We start from the raw sequence: 20,612 nt of genomic DNA, 5'->3' as shown, positions 1-20,612 counted from the left end.
TTTTACGAATAAATTTTTATTTCAAGGCGTCATAGAACCATATTCAACCACAACGACTTACGTAACAATGGAGCATATCGTTAACATGCAAAGTCCGGTCACAGCCTTCAGTCATAATTGCGTAACATATTTACAATATCGTCTTCATAATGTCAAGTCACCGCTCCGTATTTCATGCGACCGCAAATAGATTGGCGAGCTATACAATTGATGCATCACACACATATGTACAATATTTACAAAAGATTTATGCGAATAAAGCATGAAACACATTTTTTTCCGTTTTTGAGACCGTTTTTTTTGTCACACGAGCAGAAGGTACGGTGAGAGAATCCTATTTACAAAATGAATGAAAGAAACGTAAAGAGAAATTCACAGTGAAAACTAAAAATGTATTAAAACGCCCAAATACAATATTTTCATACAAATATCATGCAATTTACAGGTAACGAACGTATTATTTTCAAACACCAAATCTCAAACTTGATCTGAAAGCATGGAGCTTGAAACTGATATCCGACCAAGTTACACCAAAATTAACGCTGTGTTGATCCAAGAAGGTGTCTGCGCGATTTCGGGAAGGAAAAAATATGAAACTTAACGAACCAAAGTGAAAATGAACCTTTCTACAAAGTTTACAAGATTTTCAGTGACTCACAGTTGAGACGAATTATGTACAAACTATTTACATTCAATGTACAGTGCGGGCAGTGTCCGAGGCCAAAATACTTGCAAGTATTGTCGCCGATGATTGACTCTACCCCCGTTTGATTGACATCAAGTAGAAGAATCGGACATGATCACTGGATTCACCCCTCCTTGTTTGGGTCGCTCATCGGGGGCTTATGCGGGGGCAGTTGGGACTGGCTGAGGACGTCGCGGCCGAACCAACGTTCCAGTGGATTGCTGAATTCCCGGCCGTCTTCTGTGACAGAATAAAGAACACAATGGTGAGGAGCAAGAACTCGAGTCATTCGCCATATTCCAATAGTCAATTGTGATTCGACCCGACTTGTACTCGAGTCATTGCACACGGCTTGGGCATCCATGACCGACATTTCGTTGTAACTAGGAAGAATAGTAAAGTCACCACATGATTGGTATTTTGCCTATCAGTCCTGATCCTTGAAATTGGGGTTCAGAAACTGTTGAGAGTGAAGGGAACGGGTATAATATGAACGCGAGGCATCGGCATCACCAAAACACAGATTAAAAAAGTGTTTTGAGCCTGACTCAGACTAAGACTCACGTCTCAACACTATGACTCGGACTCGACCGCCTGCTCCCAGACTTAGACTCGACTTGGCGGTGAATTGAAAATGACGCGAGTCAAAACTAAGAAAGTGAAATTGACTCGTGACTCGGAACCTTGTGACTTGGTAACAACCCTGTTTTTTCTACATGCATTACTGTGCTAATCGTTTTAGGATACTTGCCTACTTTTCAGTCTGTAGGCAAAACCAGGCCTAGAATACCTACTCTTCCATTTTATCAATGCCAAGTGCCAACCGTAGTTCAAGTAACTACGAGGTTAGCAAACTACTTCAACTTGCGCTACCTAACAAAAAATTCCGTGCTTACTAGGTTGTTACTCAAGTAGTCAGGCTTTAGACCAGTGTTGGGATCAAGACCTTCAAGTGACACATCTTTGCAAGGTGACTCGAGTCATGTCAAGTCATCTGAAAATGTTCACTCGAGTCTGACTTGAGTCAAGCCATGACTCCAGTCGCCCAAAATTGCTTTAGACTACTGCAGAGGTCGGCAACCCCTGGAACGTGTGCCATTTGTAGCACGCGAGATGATTTTTCATGGCACGCCAAATGATTTGAAAAACACGACATATTATAAAACCTATTTGTTGCAAACATGTAACATTAGTATTGATTTACCGTGGCCTAATTTCTTGGTTTTGGGACACCCACAAAAGTGTATATACAGGACACACGGCAACCTAATATACCATATGAAACCGTTTGGATGCTTTAGTCTAGGAGTGTGCACTGTGTATCCTGTGGGAGCCCGACTATTTCATATGAACCAGCATTTTGGCGCTGGGCATTTTCACGCTACAAGACACACGTTTCAAACAACATGTTACTCCGTGCGCTGCCAAAATGATTCGCGGCGATAAAACTTTGAAATCTATAACCGCCGCATGTGGACGAGAACGTTCGACATTGATATGTCCACAGTCCAAGCACCGAAATGACCAGGGCGAATAGTCCAGTGCCCACAGATTGAGCATTAGGCTACGTCTTAAATGAGACCACCCACAGTGGAAACAATGAGTCCCATTTCGAAATGCCAATTTGGAATTGTGTTCGTCTCAAGAAAGGATATATTGTTTTAGTTTTGTCTGATACGTGTAAGCGATTCCAGTATATCTGGAAACTAAAACCTATACCTCTATACCGCAATCTCTAGAGCTTTGAACACAAATCTAGTGTCAGACCAACCGAATTGTGACATCAAACCTACTTGTATAATACAAGGGTTGGCACATTTTTTATCATCAGGCCGTCTCATCGTAACATCTTGGGCCTGTCACTTATTGGCTATGGTACCGAACACAGTAGACTTGGGCAAGGCAACCACAGCAGATCGATCATGACGCGTATTACGGTACGTACATTAGGAGATAGGTCTAATGCGGAGGCGACCAAAATTTCTACTCTTCGCGACCAATACTGTAAGAATCGCTGACGTAATCGGTGCCGTTGCCGGCTACAGATAGGTGGTTGGTGAAATTCCTTTGCTTGAAAGGCTAAATATGACAAAATTCAAAATGGTTGGCACGCCAGTTGGTGCTATTTCTTGATATTTTGGCACACCGCATAGGAAAGATTGCTTGCCTTTTGACTACTGCTATTTCTACGCAAAAGTTAAATCTAGTTCAAGTAATTGAGCTACATGCTAAAAAAGTAGAAAACTCACAGCAAAAGCTGGAAACGGTTCACTTACTCGCATTTTGCTGCCTGGCCGCAGCCTGCAATTGCGCCTGCAGTTGTTGTTGCTGTTGAAACGCGGCCGCATACAACCTTTGTTGTTGCTGTTGCTGCAGCAGCTGCATCTGCATGAAAGCCGCCGCTTGGTTGGCCAGAGGCACGTTTGGGGGTAAGATCCTTCCGGGAAGGTGGGGCTGATGGGGTAAAAACGTGGCGGGGACGACGGGGGCTCGTGCCATGGGCGATATGAAAGACAGAGGCGGGGCCACACGTAATTGATAGGGGTGAAGCTGCGGGTTGCTGGAAGGCAGAAGCCCGGGAATGGGTCCTGGCGCCGTCACCCCCGGAAAGCCCGCATTCGGAGCGAATTTGACCCCGATGGAATTTGGCGCGAGCGCGCCGGCTTGTTTTTGAAGGCGTTCGGACATTTGCTGCTCGTTTTGCATCATCTGCGCTTTTTTGTCGGCCTGCTGTTTCCGGGCCTGCAACTCGTAGAATTGGTTTTGCACGATCCTGACGACGGCCTGCTGTTGTTGCGAGTTCAGTCGGCTCAGTTGTTCTTCCGTGATTCCGATCTGTTTCAGGACGGACTGCGTCAATACTGCCACCTGTACATGGATAGTTTGATAAGTCTGCCGTTGAATAGCTAGAAAATTTTCGGCTTTTCCTAATTAGATTAGAATTAGAATGATAGCTGCACATTTTCTTATAAATTAGATTAGAATTAGAACGGTAACTACAGTTTTCGTTCAATTGAATGGTATATTTATATCAGGAGCCCGACTTGGGTCACGATTTTCTGATGACTCTCTGAAAGTCATTTTCCCAATATACGGAAATGACTCGACTCGACTCAAACTGTGTATTGAATCGACTTGGACTCGAGTCATTTTGCATGACTCGAACCAAGTCATCTGACTCGAGATTCAGACAGCCAAGACCGACATTTCATTGTAATTTCAAAGATCAGTAAAGTAACCACATTATTGGGATTTCGTCTATCGGTATTGGTACTTGAAAGGGGACCAGAAACTGTGCCTCGCCGTTGATAACGTAATTCATCGTAAATGGCTTTATTAAAACTGATACTAATCGAATGTAACTGTACTGTAACGATTCCGAAAATCTAAATACTGCACGACGTCTCAATTCTCAAAGTATTCAGTGTGAAAGTGAGGAAAATTTGTGTATTATAAATGTGAACCATTCGATATCACCAAACAGAGTTATAAAAAGTGGGTTTAGCAAGACTTTAACTGGAAACTGAACAGCCAACACAATGACTCGGACTCGACCCTCCGCTAATAGTATGAATTTCACAAGTCACAACAAGTGCTAAGTAAAAAAAACCTGACCTCGTGTTGGTTTTTCAGCTCCGTCTCAGATTCGTGGAATCTTTCCGACTTCGAGCCGCTTTTCTGCATCCGACCACCTCCGGACATCGCCTGCTGCCTGTTCTGCAGTTCTAGCAGCCGTAACCTGGCCAAGTCCATATCACCGTGCAACTGGCTCAAATCCAGATTACTGGTGCCCACGTGCTGCCGGGACAAGGGTTGAAACGCGCCACCGATCTTGTTTGCGTCCATCAGCACCTCGGGGTAGCTCGCGTTCCTGCGAAGGCCGCCCGCGTCGTGTCGTTTGGCCTGGGATGCGCTCTGGTAGATGCGGGCCAGCAGTTCGTTGTTCTGGTCGTGTGGGCTTTTTTTGCCGCTGTTCGCCAGCCGGGCAGAAAATGACGCAGTAGCGCTCGCCAGATCTAAACAGAGGTCGTCATTCAAGTACAGTGAAGCCGGCTTACCTTGGACAATTTTTCACAATTTTGCTTCCTGTGTTTTTCTGGGTTTATGGAGCAAAGATTAGAATTAACTAATCCAAAATGTCCTTTGTCATAAATAAGCAAGCTATTTTTCTGAATAAAACCTCTTAAATGAGGTTTACATGGTCAGAGTTGACGAGAGCAGTGGCTAAAAATGAAGCAAGATGGTATACGTGTGGCCTGTTGCACTATTTTTACCTTACTTCAACTTTCACTGTAGCATCAACAATTAAGGACAAATCTTAATTTAAACACGACTTTTGCCAAAACAAATTCGAAGTTCGACTCACCGTCAGACTCTCCCATCATTTCCTCTCTCTTTTCCTCTCGGGATTCCTGCATGTTGCGCATCACAGACGTCGGCATGAACGCGAGACTCTGCAGTGAACACGACATGAGCAGGGAGCACGAAACAGACGCTCACACCGGTCTTACTTTGTTTGTCTGTTTGCTCTCCAACAGTTTGGCGTCGACGGAACGCAGAACTTCTCGAAGCTTTTCTTCGTGACGTTGCTGTTCCATCATCCTGCGAGACGAAGCACTAGTATTTTCTCACGCTGCACAAGTAGTTTTTAGACTACCATCAACACTGCCGAACAGTATTTAGCGAAAACTGCGAACTATATACATTTCGGAATTTGTTTGCTGATGTGTAATTGTATTCATCGCGTTTCGCAGTGAAATTGGACTAGTTGGAAAACAAGGAAAATTTCCACCTTCTTCAAATTAGATAGGAATTCGCAAAAACTTGGAAATTAAATACCATTTCGACACAGAAAGAAAACAACAAAAATCAAGTCCAATTTATATCAGATCACAGTCATTCTGATAAGCACGAGATTGACAAATGTCTGTACACCAAGATTGTCTCGTTTCGCACCATGCAATTCTCCTGCAGCTTTTTCAGGTAAAACAGACATTAGATTAGAATGAAAATTAGAGCAAAGAAACATTTCACTAATTACACAACCGGAATTATCCATCTGTCCAAGTCTAGAATAGACCCTGTATTACAGGAAGTGAAGGACTTTTCAAGAACTGCACCTATTCGCACTGTGATTTGTGGACCCCGGATTTTTATCAGATTCTTGAGCTCGTACGATAACCAGCTAAAAGTATATGAAGTCTCGAGGTATCGGATATTCATTTTCTATCCTCCCTTGGGACAATTTTAAGATGTGGAAGAGATTTACGGCGTTACTGCTACATCGACTCTCGTATCTGAACAGCCTACTGGCAGAGTCCGATCTTTTCACTAGACGTCACCAACCTGACTTTCTCCTTGTAAGCCTCCTTCTGACGATCAAGTTGTTTCTTGATGAGAACTTGTTGTTGTTGGAACGGGTTTTGGCCACTTTCGGTACCTAAATATTTGAAATGAGTCACTGGAACTGGACTCAAACAGAAACTATGTTACCTGAGTTGGCTTTACCCTGAAGGATCGCCTGCTGCGCCATGAGCTGCAAAGAATCAGATCAGGTTAAAGCAGTCAAGGTTACCTGTGGAGTTGAAAAAAACTCACCTGGTGCCGCATTTTATCTTTTTCTCGAAGAGACGAGACTAGCTTGTTGAAGGCGTCCGTGTTCTGAACGTCGACGCCTCCTCTGTACGGCTGTCTGGCACCGACGTTGGCTTCGATGTCCGCGACACTCATCACAGATCCTAGCTCCACTGCAAGAGGACAAGGATTGAGGGAAACGAAACTTGCCACAACTAGACAGTAGTTCTAGTCAAGAGGTTTTGAAAAGTCGGTAGTTCTAGTTGCACATTTTGAAAAATGAATAGTTCTAGTTCTAATTCTAGTTCAGAGTTTCAAGAAGTAACTAGTTCTAGTTGCGGATTGTGAAAAGCGAGGTCTAGTTCTAGTTCTACCTTTTGAACAATTGAGTAGTTCTAGTTCTAGTTGCGCATTTTGAAAATCCAGCAGATTGCAAAAGTCTGTCAACAACTCATCGACTTACTTTGCTGCTTCAAAATCTCTCGCTGTTCCGCTTTCAAAACCGCAGATTCTTCTTCCTTCATCTGAGTCAGGAATCGCAGAACGTCCGTCTGAATCACAGCAAGCATTTTTACCGAATGAGAGACAGAAAACATTGCAGGAGCTAAAGTGTACACTATATTATTAGGAATCTTCATTTTATTTCTACATTAAAAGCAGCGAATCACATTGTTTACGCAGGCTGCTAGCTGACTTGGACAACCAGATAATTGTAATTGTTTACATAGAGTAATTACAGCAAAATGCCGGTAGACTAATTCTAATCTGATTTCCTAAATGTTTCTCCGCTCTTAATTCAACTCTAACCTGATTTCTGCGTTTCCTAAAAATGCTACAGAGCTGCATCATACGAAACGAGCCAAGCTTATTGCACAGACATTTGCCATTTTCGTGCTTTTGAGAATCAAACTTTGATTTGATATGAACGGGAGTTCCTTTTTGTTTCGGAATTGAATTGAATTTCCAAGTTGTTTACAAATTTTACTGTCAGCCCCATGAATTTGTTCAGTTATCTACAAAAACGATGGAAAACAAATTTGACGCAATTCCAACCTGTACAACAAAGTTATTCGAGTTTTCCATTTTTAGCAACTCTGGGATTACCCACCGCCCAGGCTATTTTTGCGAATCCAAAATTTTCAACTGCAATAACTTCGCATCTACTGGTTGGAAGTGACCAATAATGGGTAAGCACCGTTCTTTAGACAGCTTTACAATTTCACCGTATTGACAGTAAAATTTGAAGAGTCAAATTTGGTGAGCAGCGATTTTTAGGCAACAACGTAATCAGTGAATACCCGGACTCCGGAAAATAAAGTTATTTTTGAACAACCATACGTAGGCTACAAAAACAGGACACACAAATAAACAGGATTCTAAGCACGATACAACCAAGCTTGTGCGTTTTATGTGAACAGTGCCAATTACTGCGGTATTGCAAAGCTGCAATACATTGATTACAGAACAGGCACGGTATTTTCAATGCGTTCTCAGCCTTTACGCACAACCATGAAACGAACAATTGATTTTCCGCTTAATTCGGAACAAAATTGTGTGAATTAAGCACAGCCAACTGCACTTTCCAAATTCCAAGCTACTTTCTACGGGGCATATCATGCCCGGGTCTGTTCTAAATACAAACCCACGATCATAGCTATTAAAAAATCACTCGCACCTGTGTTTTCCCCGCTACATCAGTAGGAGAGGCAAGTCCTCGTTCAGCAGCGTGCTCTGCGACGTTCTCGAGTTCATCGGGAGAGTTCAAACCTGAAAATCAAATCATATTCATAACGCATCGTATCGTAACCATGACAACCTGGAAATATACCTTCGTTGTCCTTCTTGAACCAACGGCTGAATCGGCTTGACACCTCCTCCGCATTTTCAGACTCTCTCAAGATTTCGTCCATCGCCTGAAAAGCACAGGATATAACTATGTACTTCAGGGGTTCTTAACCTTTCCTCCAGCGCCCCGCAAGGAGCACTGGCGATTTTGAAGGGGGCGGAAACGCTCAGGGGGCGATATGCGGGGCGCTGGGTTCAGGATCGATATGGGGGGCGCTGAAGAATAATGGCTTCGCAGTAGATGATGTAGTAGTAGGACATATCCTTAATAAATATTCAGTTCAAATTAACATTCCACGAAACATATCAAATCTCGAAATTTTTAGTCGCGCTACGCGGCGACGTTTGCTACACATGTTTTCATAAATGTAGTGGGTTAATAAAATTCATGTAAAATGAATTGCGCGTACTTTTAGATCGCCAATTTTCCATTAAAACACTACCGTCACACTTGCGGGTTATTTTCAACAAAATGTTTCGAACTAGGTATTATTCCCCTTGCACATAAAATGTGCTTTGTGCACGAAAGGAATAACTAAATATATTTGTATTTGAGAGCTACAAAATTAAATCGTCAGAATATTTCTTCTTCGCATCACAAAGGATGACACCAACTAGTGTTGTGGTCCACAACCTCACATGAACGTTATATAATATGAGTTGCTTTGTTCGGAATACATTCATGTCGAAATTAATAACTGGGTTCAGTACTTAATTCATTGTGAGCAGATATCATCACAGTGGAATCAAAGTGACTTATGGTCATTTTACACATTTTGAGAAAATTGACATTACTTGAAGCTTTCATCTTCTTTCAGCCATATATTGGCCCTGATTAACTTTGAGTTAATGAAACAGACATAACCATGACCAAGATATGGCCGAAAAAAATTGAAAATTTCTCAAAATTTGATTTTTTTCAAGTTTTAAAAATGGACCTTCAAAATTTGAAAACTGGACATAAGTCACTTTGATTCCACTGCGACGATATATGCATCCCATTTGCAGTTGACTTATTTAGTCACACAAGGCACTAAAGCAAAATCCAACACCATTAATTTCTCCGTATTGCCGAACGCAGATGTGAATTCGGGATGTGTACAACTGGTTCGAACCACAGGGTATGAGACCGTACCCGATTGTTGTTATAACAACCTTGATTTGACCCTGAATATACCACATACAATTATGTGGTTTATTATAGTAGAGTGGTCCTCGAGCGCGACTAAATCGCGAAATATTTCCAATATCAAAGTCCCGAAAAGACCGACTGAACTTTGACCTCTTACCAGGACCGAAACTGTTGCAACCCAAACCCCCAATCGAGGGGGGGGGGGGGTGAGCTCGAAGGGTGCCCTAAATTATGTCGGTAAATGAACATAAATTACACATGTTTTAACGACGAAAAAATACACATAATTATAGAAAATAGAAATAGCCATTTCGGTGTCGGCCATTGCCACGTCACGATGCAAGAAGACATATGAAGTTCCGGCCAATATGGGACTATGAGAAATGTGCCAAAAAGATCGTCAGCGATAAAACCTTAGTTGAAGAAGATTGCGTTTATGTTGACCGTGAACTTCGATGTATATAAGTCTAATTGCCCATAGGTCCGAATTATCATGTCATCGCAATCTGCACCTACAGGACAAATAACATCCATCAGATAAAAATTATTTGCCAGTGAAGAAATACCAATTTTGAACCGTGTGCTTACTTTAGTTTAATACGTTCATGCGTTTCAATATCTTATGACTATATAGCGGACAAGAGGTAACAAAATAAAAACATGTAATGACGTAATTTGTGCCACCGGGCACGCCTGAATATGTTCAAGTATAAATTACATGGCCTTCAATTTCCAAGAGCTCACTCAGCGCTACTGGCAAATCTGATTACGTGGGCCGAGACGACAAAAGGTTTATAGCGACATACATATGCAATTACCACCTATTCCTTCATGCATTATAAAAATTTGGCAGCTAGGGAGAACAGGCCACACAAACTTTGCTGACTGTCAAAATCACGCGACGGGGTTCTTGGGGGCGAAGCCCCAAGAAGTTTGGTTTGTCACGCTATGAGTGCCCAAGACAATCGTTTTTTTAGGGGGACTGGCGAAGTGCTGTAACGGCCCGCCCTCTCACCCGATGTCTTTATTACAGTCCTTACAATATGAGGTGGGGGCGGCGCTAGAGCACGATAAATTTTGAAAGGGGGCGCTGGAGGAAAAAAGGTTAAGAACCACTGATCTACTTGATACAACTAATCGACTAATTTGTCATTAAGAACAAATCAAAAATTATGCTCTGTATGATATTGTAATAATTCAACAAACATTATTGTAGTTTAGCAGGGTCGACTGAAGTTGCAATTAGTCGGATTAGATAATTAGAGCGAAATTCTGATCTTTTTCGAGAAATGTTTCTACGTTCCAATTTCAATTCAAATCTAATTTCTGGTTTTCCTGAAAATGCTCCATAGAAACTGTAATGCGTGAAATGAGCCATTTGCCAGACATTTGCCATCCTCATCCTTATTAGAATCAACTCTGACCTGATATGAACTGAATTTGATTCAATTTACAAGCTTTCACAAATCCAGTAATTCTAATCCCAATCTAGGTTGCACAACATGTATAATTGTATAGCTATATTTCTACTTCTAGTTTAATTGGGAAATGCTGAAAATTTTGTAGCGGTCCAACTGTGATTCCATCTTACCGCCGAAATATCGGGGGTTTCCGAACGGTTCGCCTCCTCAGCAACCTCAACTTTCTCAACCTCTTCTGTCTTCTCTACTAAAGATGAAAATAAAAAATTCACAGGAAAAAGAAACAACGACCAAGCCCGTCATCTTACCACTCTCACTCTTTTCTTCCTCTGTCTCCTCCTTTGTCTCTTCGTTCTCTTTCCCCTTTCCTTTATCGGGCAGGTCCAGATCGTCCATGGGTATTTCCCCTCCCCAGGAGCTGAAATCGGCCGCGGCGACTGGAGTGTCCTCGGTGAAACCTGCCAGGTCAACAACATGCTTATTGGGGCAGACTGTTATGAAAAAGAGGTTCCGGTTGTTCTAGTTCTAGTTGCACGAGTTGAAATGCGAGTAGTTTTGGTTCTAGTTGCGAGTATTGAAGTGTGAGCAATCCCAGTTATAGTTTTGAAAAGCGACCAGCCCTAGTTGTAGTTGCCAGCTTTGAAAAGTGAGTCGTTCTTCTGGTAGCTACCGTGTTTAAAAAAGATCTAGTTGCAGATTTACTAGGTCCTAGTTCTATTGTAGTTGCACATTTTAAAAATGCAGTAGTTTGCACAAGTCTATCACCTGTCAGGTCTATGGTGTCCGTTCTGCTGGTCGGTCCGTCCGTGAACCATTCAGGTTCGGGCTCGTTGTTTGAGAATCTGCGATCGCGTCTCTGCTGCGGGGGGTAGCGGGCCCCGAAATCACGAGACTAAAACAGAACTCGTTTGCAATCCAAATTCCAAGATACGACACTATCAGGAACGGGCTTGATCGAGTATCGAAGTTCTTCGAATCAGAATCGAGCATCACTCATTCGAAAAGTCACCTCTCCTTGCTCGACTCAATCATTACAATGAATAACCAACTGAAATCGTAGCACTCGATTTCATTGTACCCGGCCCCAAATCGTGACTCACCTGCGAGTATTTCCGATCTCTGGGGTCGCTTTCCCTGAAAAGCAGATATTTCAGTCTGACGTCGCAAAGTACTCGAGCATCGCTCACCTTTCTCTGGCGTACTCGGTACGTAACTCGTGCAGACTCTTGGGTAGTTCTCGAGGTCCGCGACTCCGAGGCTCGGGTCGAAGGTCACTCAGGTCACGTTCGAACCGACTGAAGTAACAAAGAGTACTTGCCCTTTTCCACTGTACTCGACTAGGTTTGCCGACTTGCGATACCGAAGCGGTCATGATTTTTGATTACTTACACTTCTATCCAAGAGTTCAGTGTTTTAGGTAAAACCAGCCAGAGCATGCTCCTTTGTAAACATACTCAGAAATCGTTACATCCATTGGAATAGAAATTTAGGAGCAAGAAGAAAAAGTCGGGCCTACCCTTTCGGCCGTTCCCAGTCAAAGTCTTCTGTCCTGAGAGCGCTGGCAGACTCGATCTGACGTTCGCGCCCTGGTGCCGGTCCCTCATAGTCCGCAACCTCGGACCGCTGACGAATTACTAGCCGCGGTCGAGCTGCAAAAGGCGTTTCGGGTCAATTTGACCGCGATTTATGTATTTCGTTGTATTAAGCTACTAGTCATAATCAAACTCTGTTTACTCAGAGTTATTAAACATGTTAAAGATAATCAGCATCTGTAGTGTAGGGCACAGTGATTTGAGTTCTCGAATCAGCATTGAGCATTAATTCGAATGATTTGTGCGAGGTAGCGAAATACGCTTCTTTCAAGCACTGAAACGAGACAGTGAGAGAGTTAATTTATCAAGAAAATCATAGTTTCACTACTATTTGCCACAGTGGGAGCCTTGAAACCTCGACTAGTGGTGTCGCAGCATACAAAGCATGCATTACAAAACTAAGATCGTTAATGGAAATGAGATATGTTAAGTCGTGATCAACTCACAGCATTCCACAAAGTGCAGTGAAATAGGTATGGTAAAAACAACACCAAATCATCTTTAATGAGATGTATAGAACTGGCATTATTTACTTTATGGTCGTACAAAAGCTATATATCTAAACTTTCCACATCATCCATACTCTTCTTACATCATCATGATTGATACTCAACACAAAGACTAATACTCAGCTACTCATTTTTGCTCAGCTCTAGCAGAGATAATAACATGGTTATCAAACACGGATAAAGAAGTACGCACTGCCGGGAAGTCTGGACGATTCAGTGGGGCTGGTCAGGTGATGCTTGGACAGGCGACTGGTCGAGGAGTTTGTGACGTGACAGCCGTCTTGGAAGCTTCTACGTTGCGGACCAAGAATGATTCCGTTGGTCGAAGCGTCATCGGCGAAAGAATCTTTGTTGTCTGCAACGAGCCATTTCACTGAATCATTCTCTCGTATTTTTCGAGATGAACTGTTCTCTATCCAAGGTGACTAAAGCACGCAGCATTGTTACTCAAGTAGAAGTAGAAGTAATGCCGTACCGGTACTCAATTGCAAGTAGAAGCGGAGAATTGCGACACATCAAAATTACTTACTGAGACCAAGTAGAAATGAATGAACGAAAAGTAATCGACCAAAGGCTTGCACAAACAACTGCATTCTCAAAATACGCAACTAGAACTCAAACTACTCACTTTATAAAACTTGCAACTAGAACTACTCCGCACAGTTTGCTGTACAGACATTTGCGATTCTCATTTTCATGTTCATAAAAATGAAACCTGATTTGATATTACCGGAACTTGATTAATATCCAAGTTTTTCGCGAAGTCAGTATTTCTAATCGTAATTTGTTGTCGAAAAAATGCGTAGTCATTCTAATTTTAATCTAATTTGGAATAAGAGTATTTCTATAATTCTAATTCTAATTCTACTCAAATATGATAAACAATTAGTAGCTGTGATTCTAATTCTAAACTTATTAGAAAAAGCTGAAAATTTTATAGTGGTCCCAGTTTTCTACAGAGAGACGGTCAAACAAAGCTGGTACTAAAGTAGAAGTAACGTCGTAAATACCAACTCAACTAGAGTAGCAATTTCCAAGCAAAAAAGTAAGTATTCTACGCCCAGTTATGCCTAAAAATGATCAAGTAGATGCAGTGTAAAAACACAACCACTTGAGTAGGTACTGTAAGTAGGCACAACGTACTTGAGCACTTTGCAAAAGTAGAAGTAGCCTGCCACTGACTCACCGATTGTGGGTGGTTTCCTCTCATTCGGGGGTTCGAGGGATCGATGCCAAGTTTCCGGGTCCCATCGTCCATTGGTACTGAACCCAAAAAAACAAATCAACACTCTGACGTACAATAACACAATTCCCTACTCGAAGAGCTTCTTGGAGGTACAGAACTTCAATATACAATTGAATAGTATATTCATATTGAAATGACCCGAATATTTTCGGCTGACACTCGTCAGGGGTAATCGTCAGCAACTAGTAGAGAAATGGAAAGAACATTGTATATCAACAATCGTATCACAAAATATGACGTCACCAGCATGAAATTTCGAATGAGAGAGCGTTCAATGGACTATTTTTAGGTGGTACACGAACTCCTTTTGTTGACAGAGTTTTGGTTGGTGTATTTTGATAAAAGTCGACTCCAAGGCAACTATTCAATTGTATATTGGAATTCCCTACTCACGCATTGAAGTCGTCTCCCAAGCACTCGGGCCGGCTCTTGCAGGATGGATTTTCGGCAATGTTGAGCAGTTGAATCTGGACAGAAAGATAGACATATACACATTCGTAGATGCTATTGGATGGAGAGATATTCAATATACAATTGAATAATAAATTCATATTGAAATAAACCTGAATGTTTTCGGCTGACACTCGTCTGGGGCAAACTTGTCAACGAGTTAATTCTAGTTGTCCAAGTAGAATAGTTACAACGAAATGCCAGTGATCTAATATTTGAATTGTTTCTATGCTCTCATTTGAATTCAACCTAATTTCTAGTTTTCCTGAAAATGCGACAGGAGAGCTGTATCATGCGAAACGAGCCAAACTTGTTGTAAAGACGTTTGCTGTTCTCGTGCTTGTTAGAATCAACTCTGATCTGGTATGAACGGAACCTGAGTCCAATTTACAAGTTTTCGCGAATCCTGTATTTCTAATCTAGCTTGGAAAAACCGTGTAGCTATCATTCGAAAGCTGAGCATTTTCAAGTTGTCCGATTCTGGACAAAGGTAATCGTCCACAGTAAGTAGAGATTCTAAAAAGGACTTTGCATATCAACTATCATCAATTATTCGAAATTTCACGCCGGCGTCCGGCGATATCATATTTGGTGATAGGATTGTCGATATACTCTACTAGTTGCTGCCGATTACCCCTGTCAGCAAGCCGAAAATATTCGGGTTTTTGTCATTGTCAATATCAAGATATCATTCAATCGTATAAAAAGATATTCGACTTGCTACAAAACTACCAACCCGACTGTAAACAATCCTGGAAGAGCTTTCCTCTCCAATGGAAAGAAGTTGCTTCAGACTTTGAGAAGTCGACTCTACATCCACAAGCTCTTCCGGCTGAATATCGTTTGGCTTGCTACTAGAAATAGCGAGACACGTAGACTGCAGAGAGCATAAGAGAGAATACGTGGACTCACATATCTTCGGACGCATCTCCATTGTCTTTTCGGCGTGTTGGTGAAGAGGAACAGTGTCGTGGTTCATCTGCTTTCCTATGTTCTTCAGGTTCTTCCTCATTTCTGTGACGATGCAAGACTTTTATGACAAAGAACTGCCTGAAACTGTAGACTTGGACAACTCGATGATTCTGAGACTCGTAAGAGTGAAATGTTGGTTGTCTAATTTGAATCGCGTTTGTGAAATGTTTCTATAATCTGATTTTAATTCTAATCTAAATTCTGCTTTTCCTGAAAATGCTACAGAACTATACCATGTGAAACGCGCCGATCATGCAGTACAAACATTTGCTATCCTCGTGCTTATGACAATTCTGATTTGATATGAACTGAACTTGATTTTTGATGCATTTTTAATTTCAAATTTCATTCAATTTCCAACTTTTTGTGAATTCAGTAATTGTGTTCTTATCTAATTCGGATAAAAACTGTATAGTGTGTAGCTATAATTCTACTTCGAAACTACTTTGATAAAGACTGTGTAGATACTCTAAGCAATCTATTTTGGAATATATAAAGTTGCCTAGTTGTATACCTGCGAGTCTCCCGAGAGGGACGTGGTTGGTTAGGAGTATCTGGCGCCCCGTCTCTTCGAATTTTGGGCTGGCGAGCTTTTTTCACAGGGCCAGCACTTTTCAATGGTTGCTTGGGGATTTTCAATGCCATCCCGGATGCGACGGAATTTCCAGACGGAGTCGTACGGGGCCGGGTCGGGGGTGAATTCTTCATATTTTCCTTCAATCCATTTTGGTCCATATCTAAACGAAATTTCAGTCAGTTGCTGACAACATGCAGAAAGCGAAACACCAGTCAGAATCAAATTTGCAGCAAGATAAAATATATATTCGTGGGATAAAACTCAATAAAAAGTGGCCTAAACCAGTGGTTCTCGAACGAATCAAGTTTCCTGCGAGTCCACCAAATATGTCAAAATTTATGTCACAATTCAAGAATGCAAAAAGTTGGACGTTAGTCTATGAAATTGTAAATTGAATTAGAAGTTTGGATTATATTTTTGTGCATAGTGACATCATAGAGAGTTCATGGTCGACTTTGATCATGTGTCACAATGGTGCAAGTGTTAGGACGAAACTGTCTAAAAGTACCGCAGCCTACAACTCGGACAAATTATATCTTGAAGCTAGCGAGACTTCAAACAAACTTCATTAAATTAAGATTTAATGACACTATATATAGGTATAGCAAGTCCCATTTCGTTCAGCGGAAACACAAAAATTACAATCAAGTTGCCGGTCTTTAACAGGATTTTGCAAGCTTCGCCTTGTAGGCCTACAAACTTAGAAAAGACATCATTAGATTTACATTTCAGTTGGGGTGAATTTAGATTTTTGAAGGTTTATCAATCTGTAACATTTGGTTTGAGAGGTCCGCGAGGTCAAAAAGGTTGAGAACCACTGGTCTAACAAGTTACTGATTACTGTTTTATCGACACCATCGATGCAAGGATACTATTTCATGCCGCAATGGAAAACTCTTCGATGTATACTGCAATAACTTAACTGCAAACTATACTAGCATGAATACGAGTGGGTAACACAGAATATAGTTGGTTTGGATAATCTGTTATTGACAGACTGCTTACCTTGGCCAGGAGGCTTTAAAAGTCCAGCGGACGCGAAGACAGATCTTGTGTAGTGGGTGGGGCGTTGTTCCGCCAGAGTGACGCTCAAGTAACCGAAAGATATGACGAGTTTTACTCACTAATTTCAAAATCGTACCAATACTACAACGGTCTATACTGGAAAACAAAGAGCCAGATTAAAAATCTACATTCACAGTTAGTTCAGTGCAAGCAGGGTTTTCTGATGGCATTTATTGCTATCCTAGACCCCTACTGGAAATTTGGTACCGTACGTTTTGCCTGATGTATCAGGTGAGCAGCGATGAATAGACCACCCAAACTATATTTTCATCGGACTGAAAAGAATGGTTTCACAAATACAAAAGAGATTTCATTTGCCATGCAGCAGCGAGGGCGAGCGATCGCGATTCCCTCATGGATAATATATATTGAGCAAATAAATAGAATTGGAGGCCTTCATTGAACATTGTAGCTGGTTTGCAAATGGTACATGACCTGCTCTGCTGGTAAATTTAGTAACTATAATATTTCTCAGTACTCACTATACAGTAGTGCTGTTCTACAGGAATTTTACATGTACGGCCGAAGTAAGTAACGAAAATTGCATGCTACGCGACTTATTGTCAATATGCGAGCCACGGCGTACGACACCAAGCCCATCGGAATTCGACGTGAATCTCAAAAACTTGATAACAAAAAATTGCCTACCTATAGCGTAAAGAAACGGCGAAACCCCAGCCTTACTCTGCGATGACGGCCTCGCTTGATCGAATCATACTTGAATTACTCGTACTTATGTGTTTGCAATAAGGAACATCTGACAATAGCAATATTTGAACAATTTACAACAGTGCAGAAAAATTACAACCATGTTTCCAGTTTCATCCGGGGTTTTGACGTATCTTCCATCTAGTGACAAAAATGACAACAAAGCATTCTATTGGACTACCTTTTGAGCCATATTTTAAACGTACATGGATTATGCAATATACTTTCGTACCGAGTTTCCGACGACACCGTCGCGTATTGATCCACCATTTTTGATTATTCCATCGTACTTGCGAAACCTTCAATATCAATTTCACTTCCGTTTTAGTTCAGAATATCCGATGACAACATTACGAGACAAGGTGTCGAAACGACTTGCAGTAGTCTTTGAAATCAGACGCCCACCTGTGTCTAGGTATAGATAACTAACCTACGGATAGATATGCAACACCCGACGTCACGCTTGCTTGCCCGGAGGTAATTACTGCTCAGCAATCTGAACGCAACATAAATTGCTAAGCCCATAGCTGACGACCCGCGCGCGGAAGAGGAGCCCAGATAAACCAACGACGGGAATCGAATCCGATCCGTCAGATTGGTGGGCGCTTATCGTAACTACTACACCAGGGGTCACCAACGTGGTGCCCGCGGGCACCAGGTAGCCCGCGAGGAACAGATGAGTAGCCCGCGAGACTGTTTTAAAAATAGATCGAATAGCAGCATTTACCAATGTTCGTCAGATTATTACCAGCGAGCTTTTAAATATATAGATTGAGATTTAGTTATTCTTGTTTAAATCACATTGTAGCTTACAAATGTCAATACACTCAAAATGATGATATCAAATTTTCATCAATTACAATTAGTAATATACCAACATGTAATAGAACCACAAGATATCGAAGACGTAGGATACGGCGCACTGCCTATACAATCGACATGACGGAATGCCATCCACGGTCTTCTTGAAATGGCGGGGGGTTCCGTTATGGTAGCTCGACGTCCAGGACAATCCCAAAGTAGTAAACAACATTACTATTCGGTAGCAGATAGCGGTGAAGTACTAGCAGATTTTCAATATGTGTATGTCCATTTCGTATTGCATCTTTTGACACGGCTCATTTCTCTTACACTCAACGCAGTTTAGTACCATATTTCTAACTTTTCGTAATCGATGCTGCTGACAGGTATATTGAAATCTGTTATGTCTGGATGCTGAACAGTTTAAAATTGAAATTGTAACACTGCAAAATGACCTCCACCTCAAAGCCCACAAGGCTGCAGCAAACTTTTGGTTCCTTGTTGACTTGGAAACGTACAGTGGTGTATGCGCAGCAGCTATGACGGTTGCAAGCGTGCTTGGTTCAACTTATCGCTGTGAATCAGCCTTTGCGGACATGAACTTAATCAAAAACAAATACAGAACAGAACTCACTAATGCACATCGGGAACACTCACTCAGAGTTGAAGTGTCAAGTTACATCCTCCTACAGTATATATATATATCGTCTTTCAATTAAATAAAAGGGCAAAAGAAAACAGGAAACAAACGAACATCAAGATAATGAGTTTTCGGCCCTTATTAAGCGCCTCCATCGTGGGCGGTCGTGGGCGTCTTCGAGCGATAGCCCGCGTTGCGCTAGCTCGGTCTCTATTGTTGAGCGCCATGTGGTTCTATTCCAGCCACCTCTGCGCCATGGCTCCGTCGGAATGTGGTTGATGATGGCGGCGGCTGGTTGATCGTCTTGATGCCGCACTAGATGACCGATTAAGCGTAAGCGTCGTTCAGCAGCCAGCAAACGGCATGGGACTGTTTTTGTGAGTTTGCGCAGAGCATTGGTGGATATATGTGCTCCGGGTGGTGGATGCCGAGTGCGTAGCGGAGGAGTGCATCGTAGTTGGCGTTGAGTGTCTTAGCCAGCTTTTCTGTCAGCGTGAGTGCTTCTATTCCGTAGAGAAGAACCTGCTCGACAGTGGCACGGAAGATGCGGGTCTTGAGCTGGGTTGAGGCACTTGAGTGGAAGAGGCTATGTAGCCGTCTTGCCGCGCCCCAGGCCTTTGCTCGCCTCGCCTTGAGCGCTTTTCCAGAGTCAGCGACGTCAATACCGAGGTATACAAAACTCGTTACATACAGTACAGCGCACTAGTTGATTGCATGCAATGTCAGGCCTGCCACTGACTAAACAGATAACATGGTGTCCAGTCTAAAGTGTGACATAATTTATTTTAAAATTTGACTTGACTGTTGCTGTATAATTTATGTATATAGACACGGTGCGAAGTAATTCGTGATTTCTTAAAAGGTCTTAGTGCTTAGCTGGTTGAAATGTGATGTTTTGATTTAGAAGACTCTCGTAGGATTCTTACCGCAATGTGATTCCTGCCCAGTGTTATGAATATCAAAGCGGAAATTCAATCTGGTACGGGTAAACGGTGGGAGTAAATGGCAGCCCGTCACTGCAATCAGTACCCAAAAGTAGCCCTTGGTTGCAAAAAGGTTGGTGACCCCTGCACTACACTATCTCCCACGCCATCTTTTGGTGGTATGATCTGATGAAATTTTAAATATTACGAATGAAGCAGTATCTCAACCACTGGTGACTTTTGGGGTTGTCGACGGGCCCCCTCTTTGGTCAATCATCAACTCTCTGCATTTGTTAGAAAAGTCACATATCCCGATAATCATCAAGTCTTTGCATGCGGTAGAGGTAATTAGTTTTGATGTAGTCTATCCTTTCAACCGTGCAATCGTCGATATGACCTAATCCAGCGCCTGGCTCAAACCTTGACGTGGTGTGCTGGCTAATCGCTAATATCAGCCGATAGCTTTCCAGAG

The 20,612-nt window shown here is 42.1% G+C and overlaps 1 protein-coding gene across 3 annotated transcripts; it reads right to left on the bottom strand.

Moving 5' to 3' along the window:
• On the bottom strand, positions 1-17,444 carry LOC145437820 (uncharacterized). Of its 3 annotated transcripts, none has more exons than XM_080315121.1 (24): positions 17,009-17,444; positions 15,941-16,163; positions 15,367-15,468; positions 15,191-15,308; positions 14,398-14,471; positions 13,945-14,021; positions 12,952-13,113; positions 12,174-12,306; positions 11,845-11,952; positions 11,758-11,791; positions 11,423-11,549; positions 10,966-11,115; positions 10,828-10,901; positions 8,088-8,172; positions 7,935-8,026; positions 6,723-6,810; positions 6,284-6,432; positions 6,179-6,221; positions 6,032-6,125; positions 5,197-5,287; positions 5,052-5,139; positions 4,301-4,701; positions 2,962-3,553; positions 1-925 (listed from the first exon to the last, which is right to left on the bottom strand). In XM_080315121.1, the coding sequence occupies exons 2-24, from the start codon at positions 16,159-16,161 to the stop codon at positions 810-812; spliced, it is 3,219 nt and encodes a 1,072-aa protein (XP_080171247.1). In that variant the 5' UTR covers positions 16,162-16,163; positions 17,009-17,444; the 3' UTR covers positions 1-809. The 3 variants fall into 3 exon arrangements, with proteins under 3 accessions (XP_080171247.1, XP_080171245.1, XP_080171246.1); XM_080315119.1 differs by having other exon boundaries at positions 10,828-10,904; positions 17,009-17,441; XM_080315120.1 differs by having other exon boundaries at positions 10,828-10,904; positions 15,191-15,305; positions 17,009-17,440.
• Between the last annotated feature and the right edge of the window lie 3,168 nt (positions 17,445-20,612).

The sequence above is a fragment of the Botryllus schlosseri genome, chromosome 4, assembly GCF_051294905.1.
Source record: "Botryllus schlosseri isolate E-star chromosome 4, Bs_hap1, whole genome shotgun sequence".
Classification (NCBI taxonomy): Eukaryota; Metazoa; Chordata; class Ascidiacea; order Stolidobranchia; family Styelidae; genus Botryllus; species Botryllus schlosseri.
The sequence above is the reverse complement of the archived record's forward strand: the minus strand, read 5'-3'. Positions and strand labels throughout refer to the sequence as shown.

What these genes read in the sequence shown, in the direction of transcription:
- LOC145437820 (XM_080315119.1), bottom strand. Translation starts at nt 16,161, where the DNA reads ATGGACCAAAATGGATTGAAGGAAAATATGAAGAATTCACCCCCGACC. An exon ending in ACCGAGTACGCCAGAGAAAG is followed by an intron (nt 11,792 to 11,844) that starts GTGAGCGATGCT and finishes TCTGCTTTTCAG; the next exon opens with GGAAAGCGACCCCAGAGATC. An exon ending in GAGATCGGAAATACTCGCAG is followed by an intron (nt 11,550 to 11,757) that starts GTGAGTCACGAT and finishes GTTCTGTTTTAG; the next exon opens with TCTCGTGATTTCGGGGCCCG.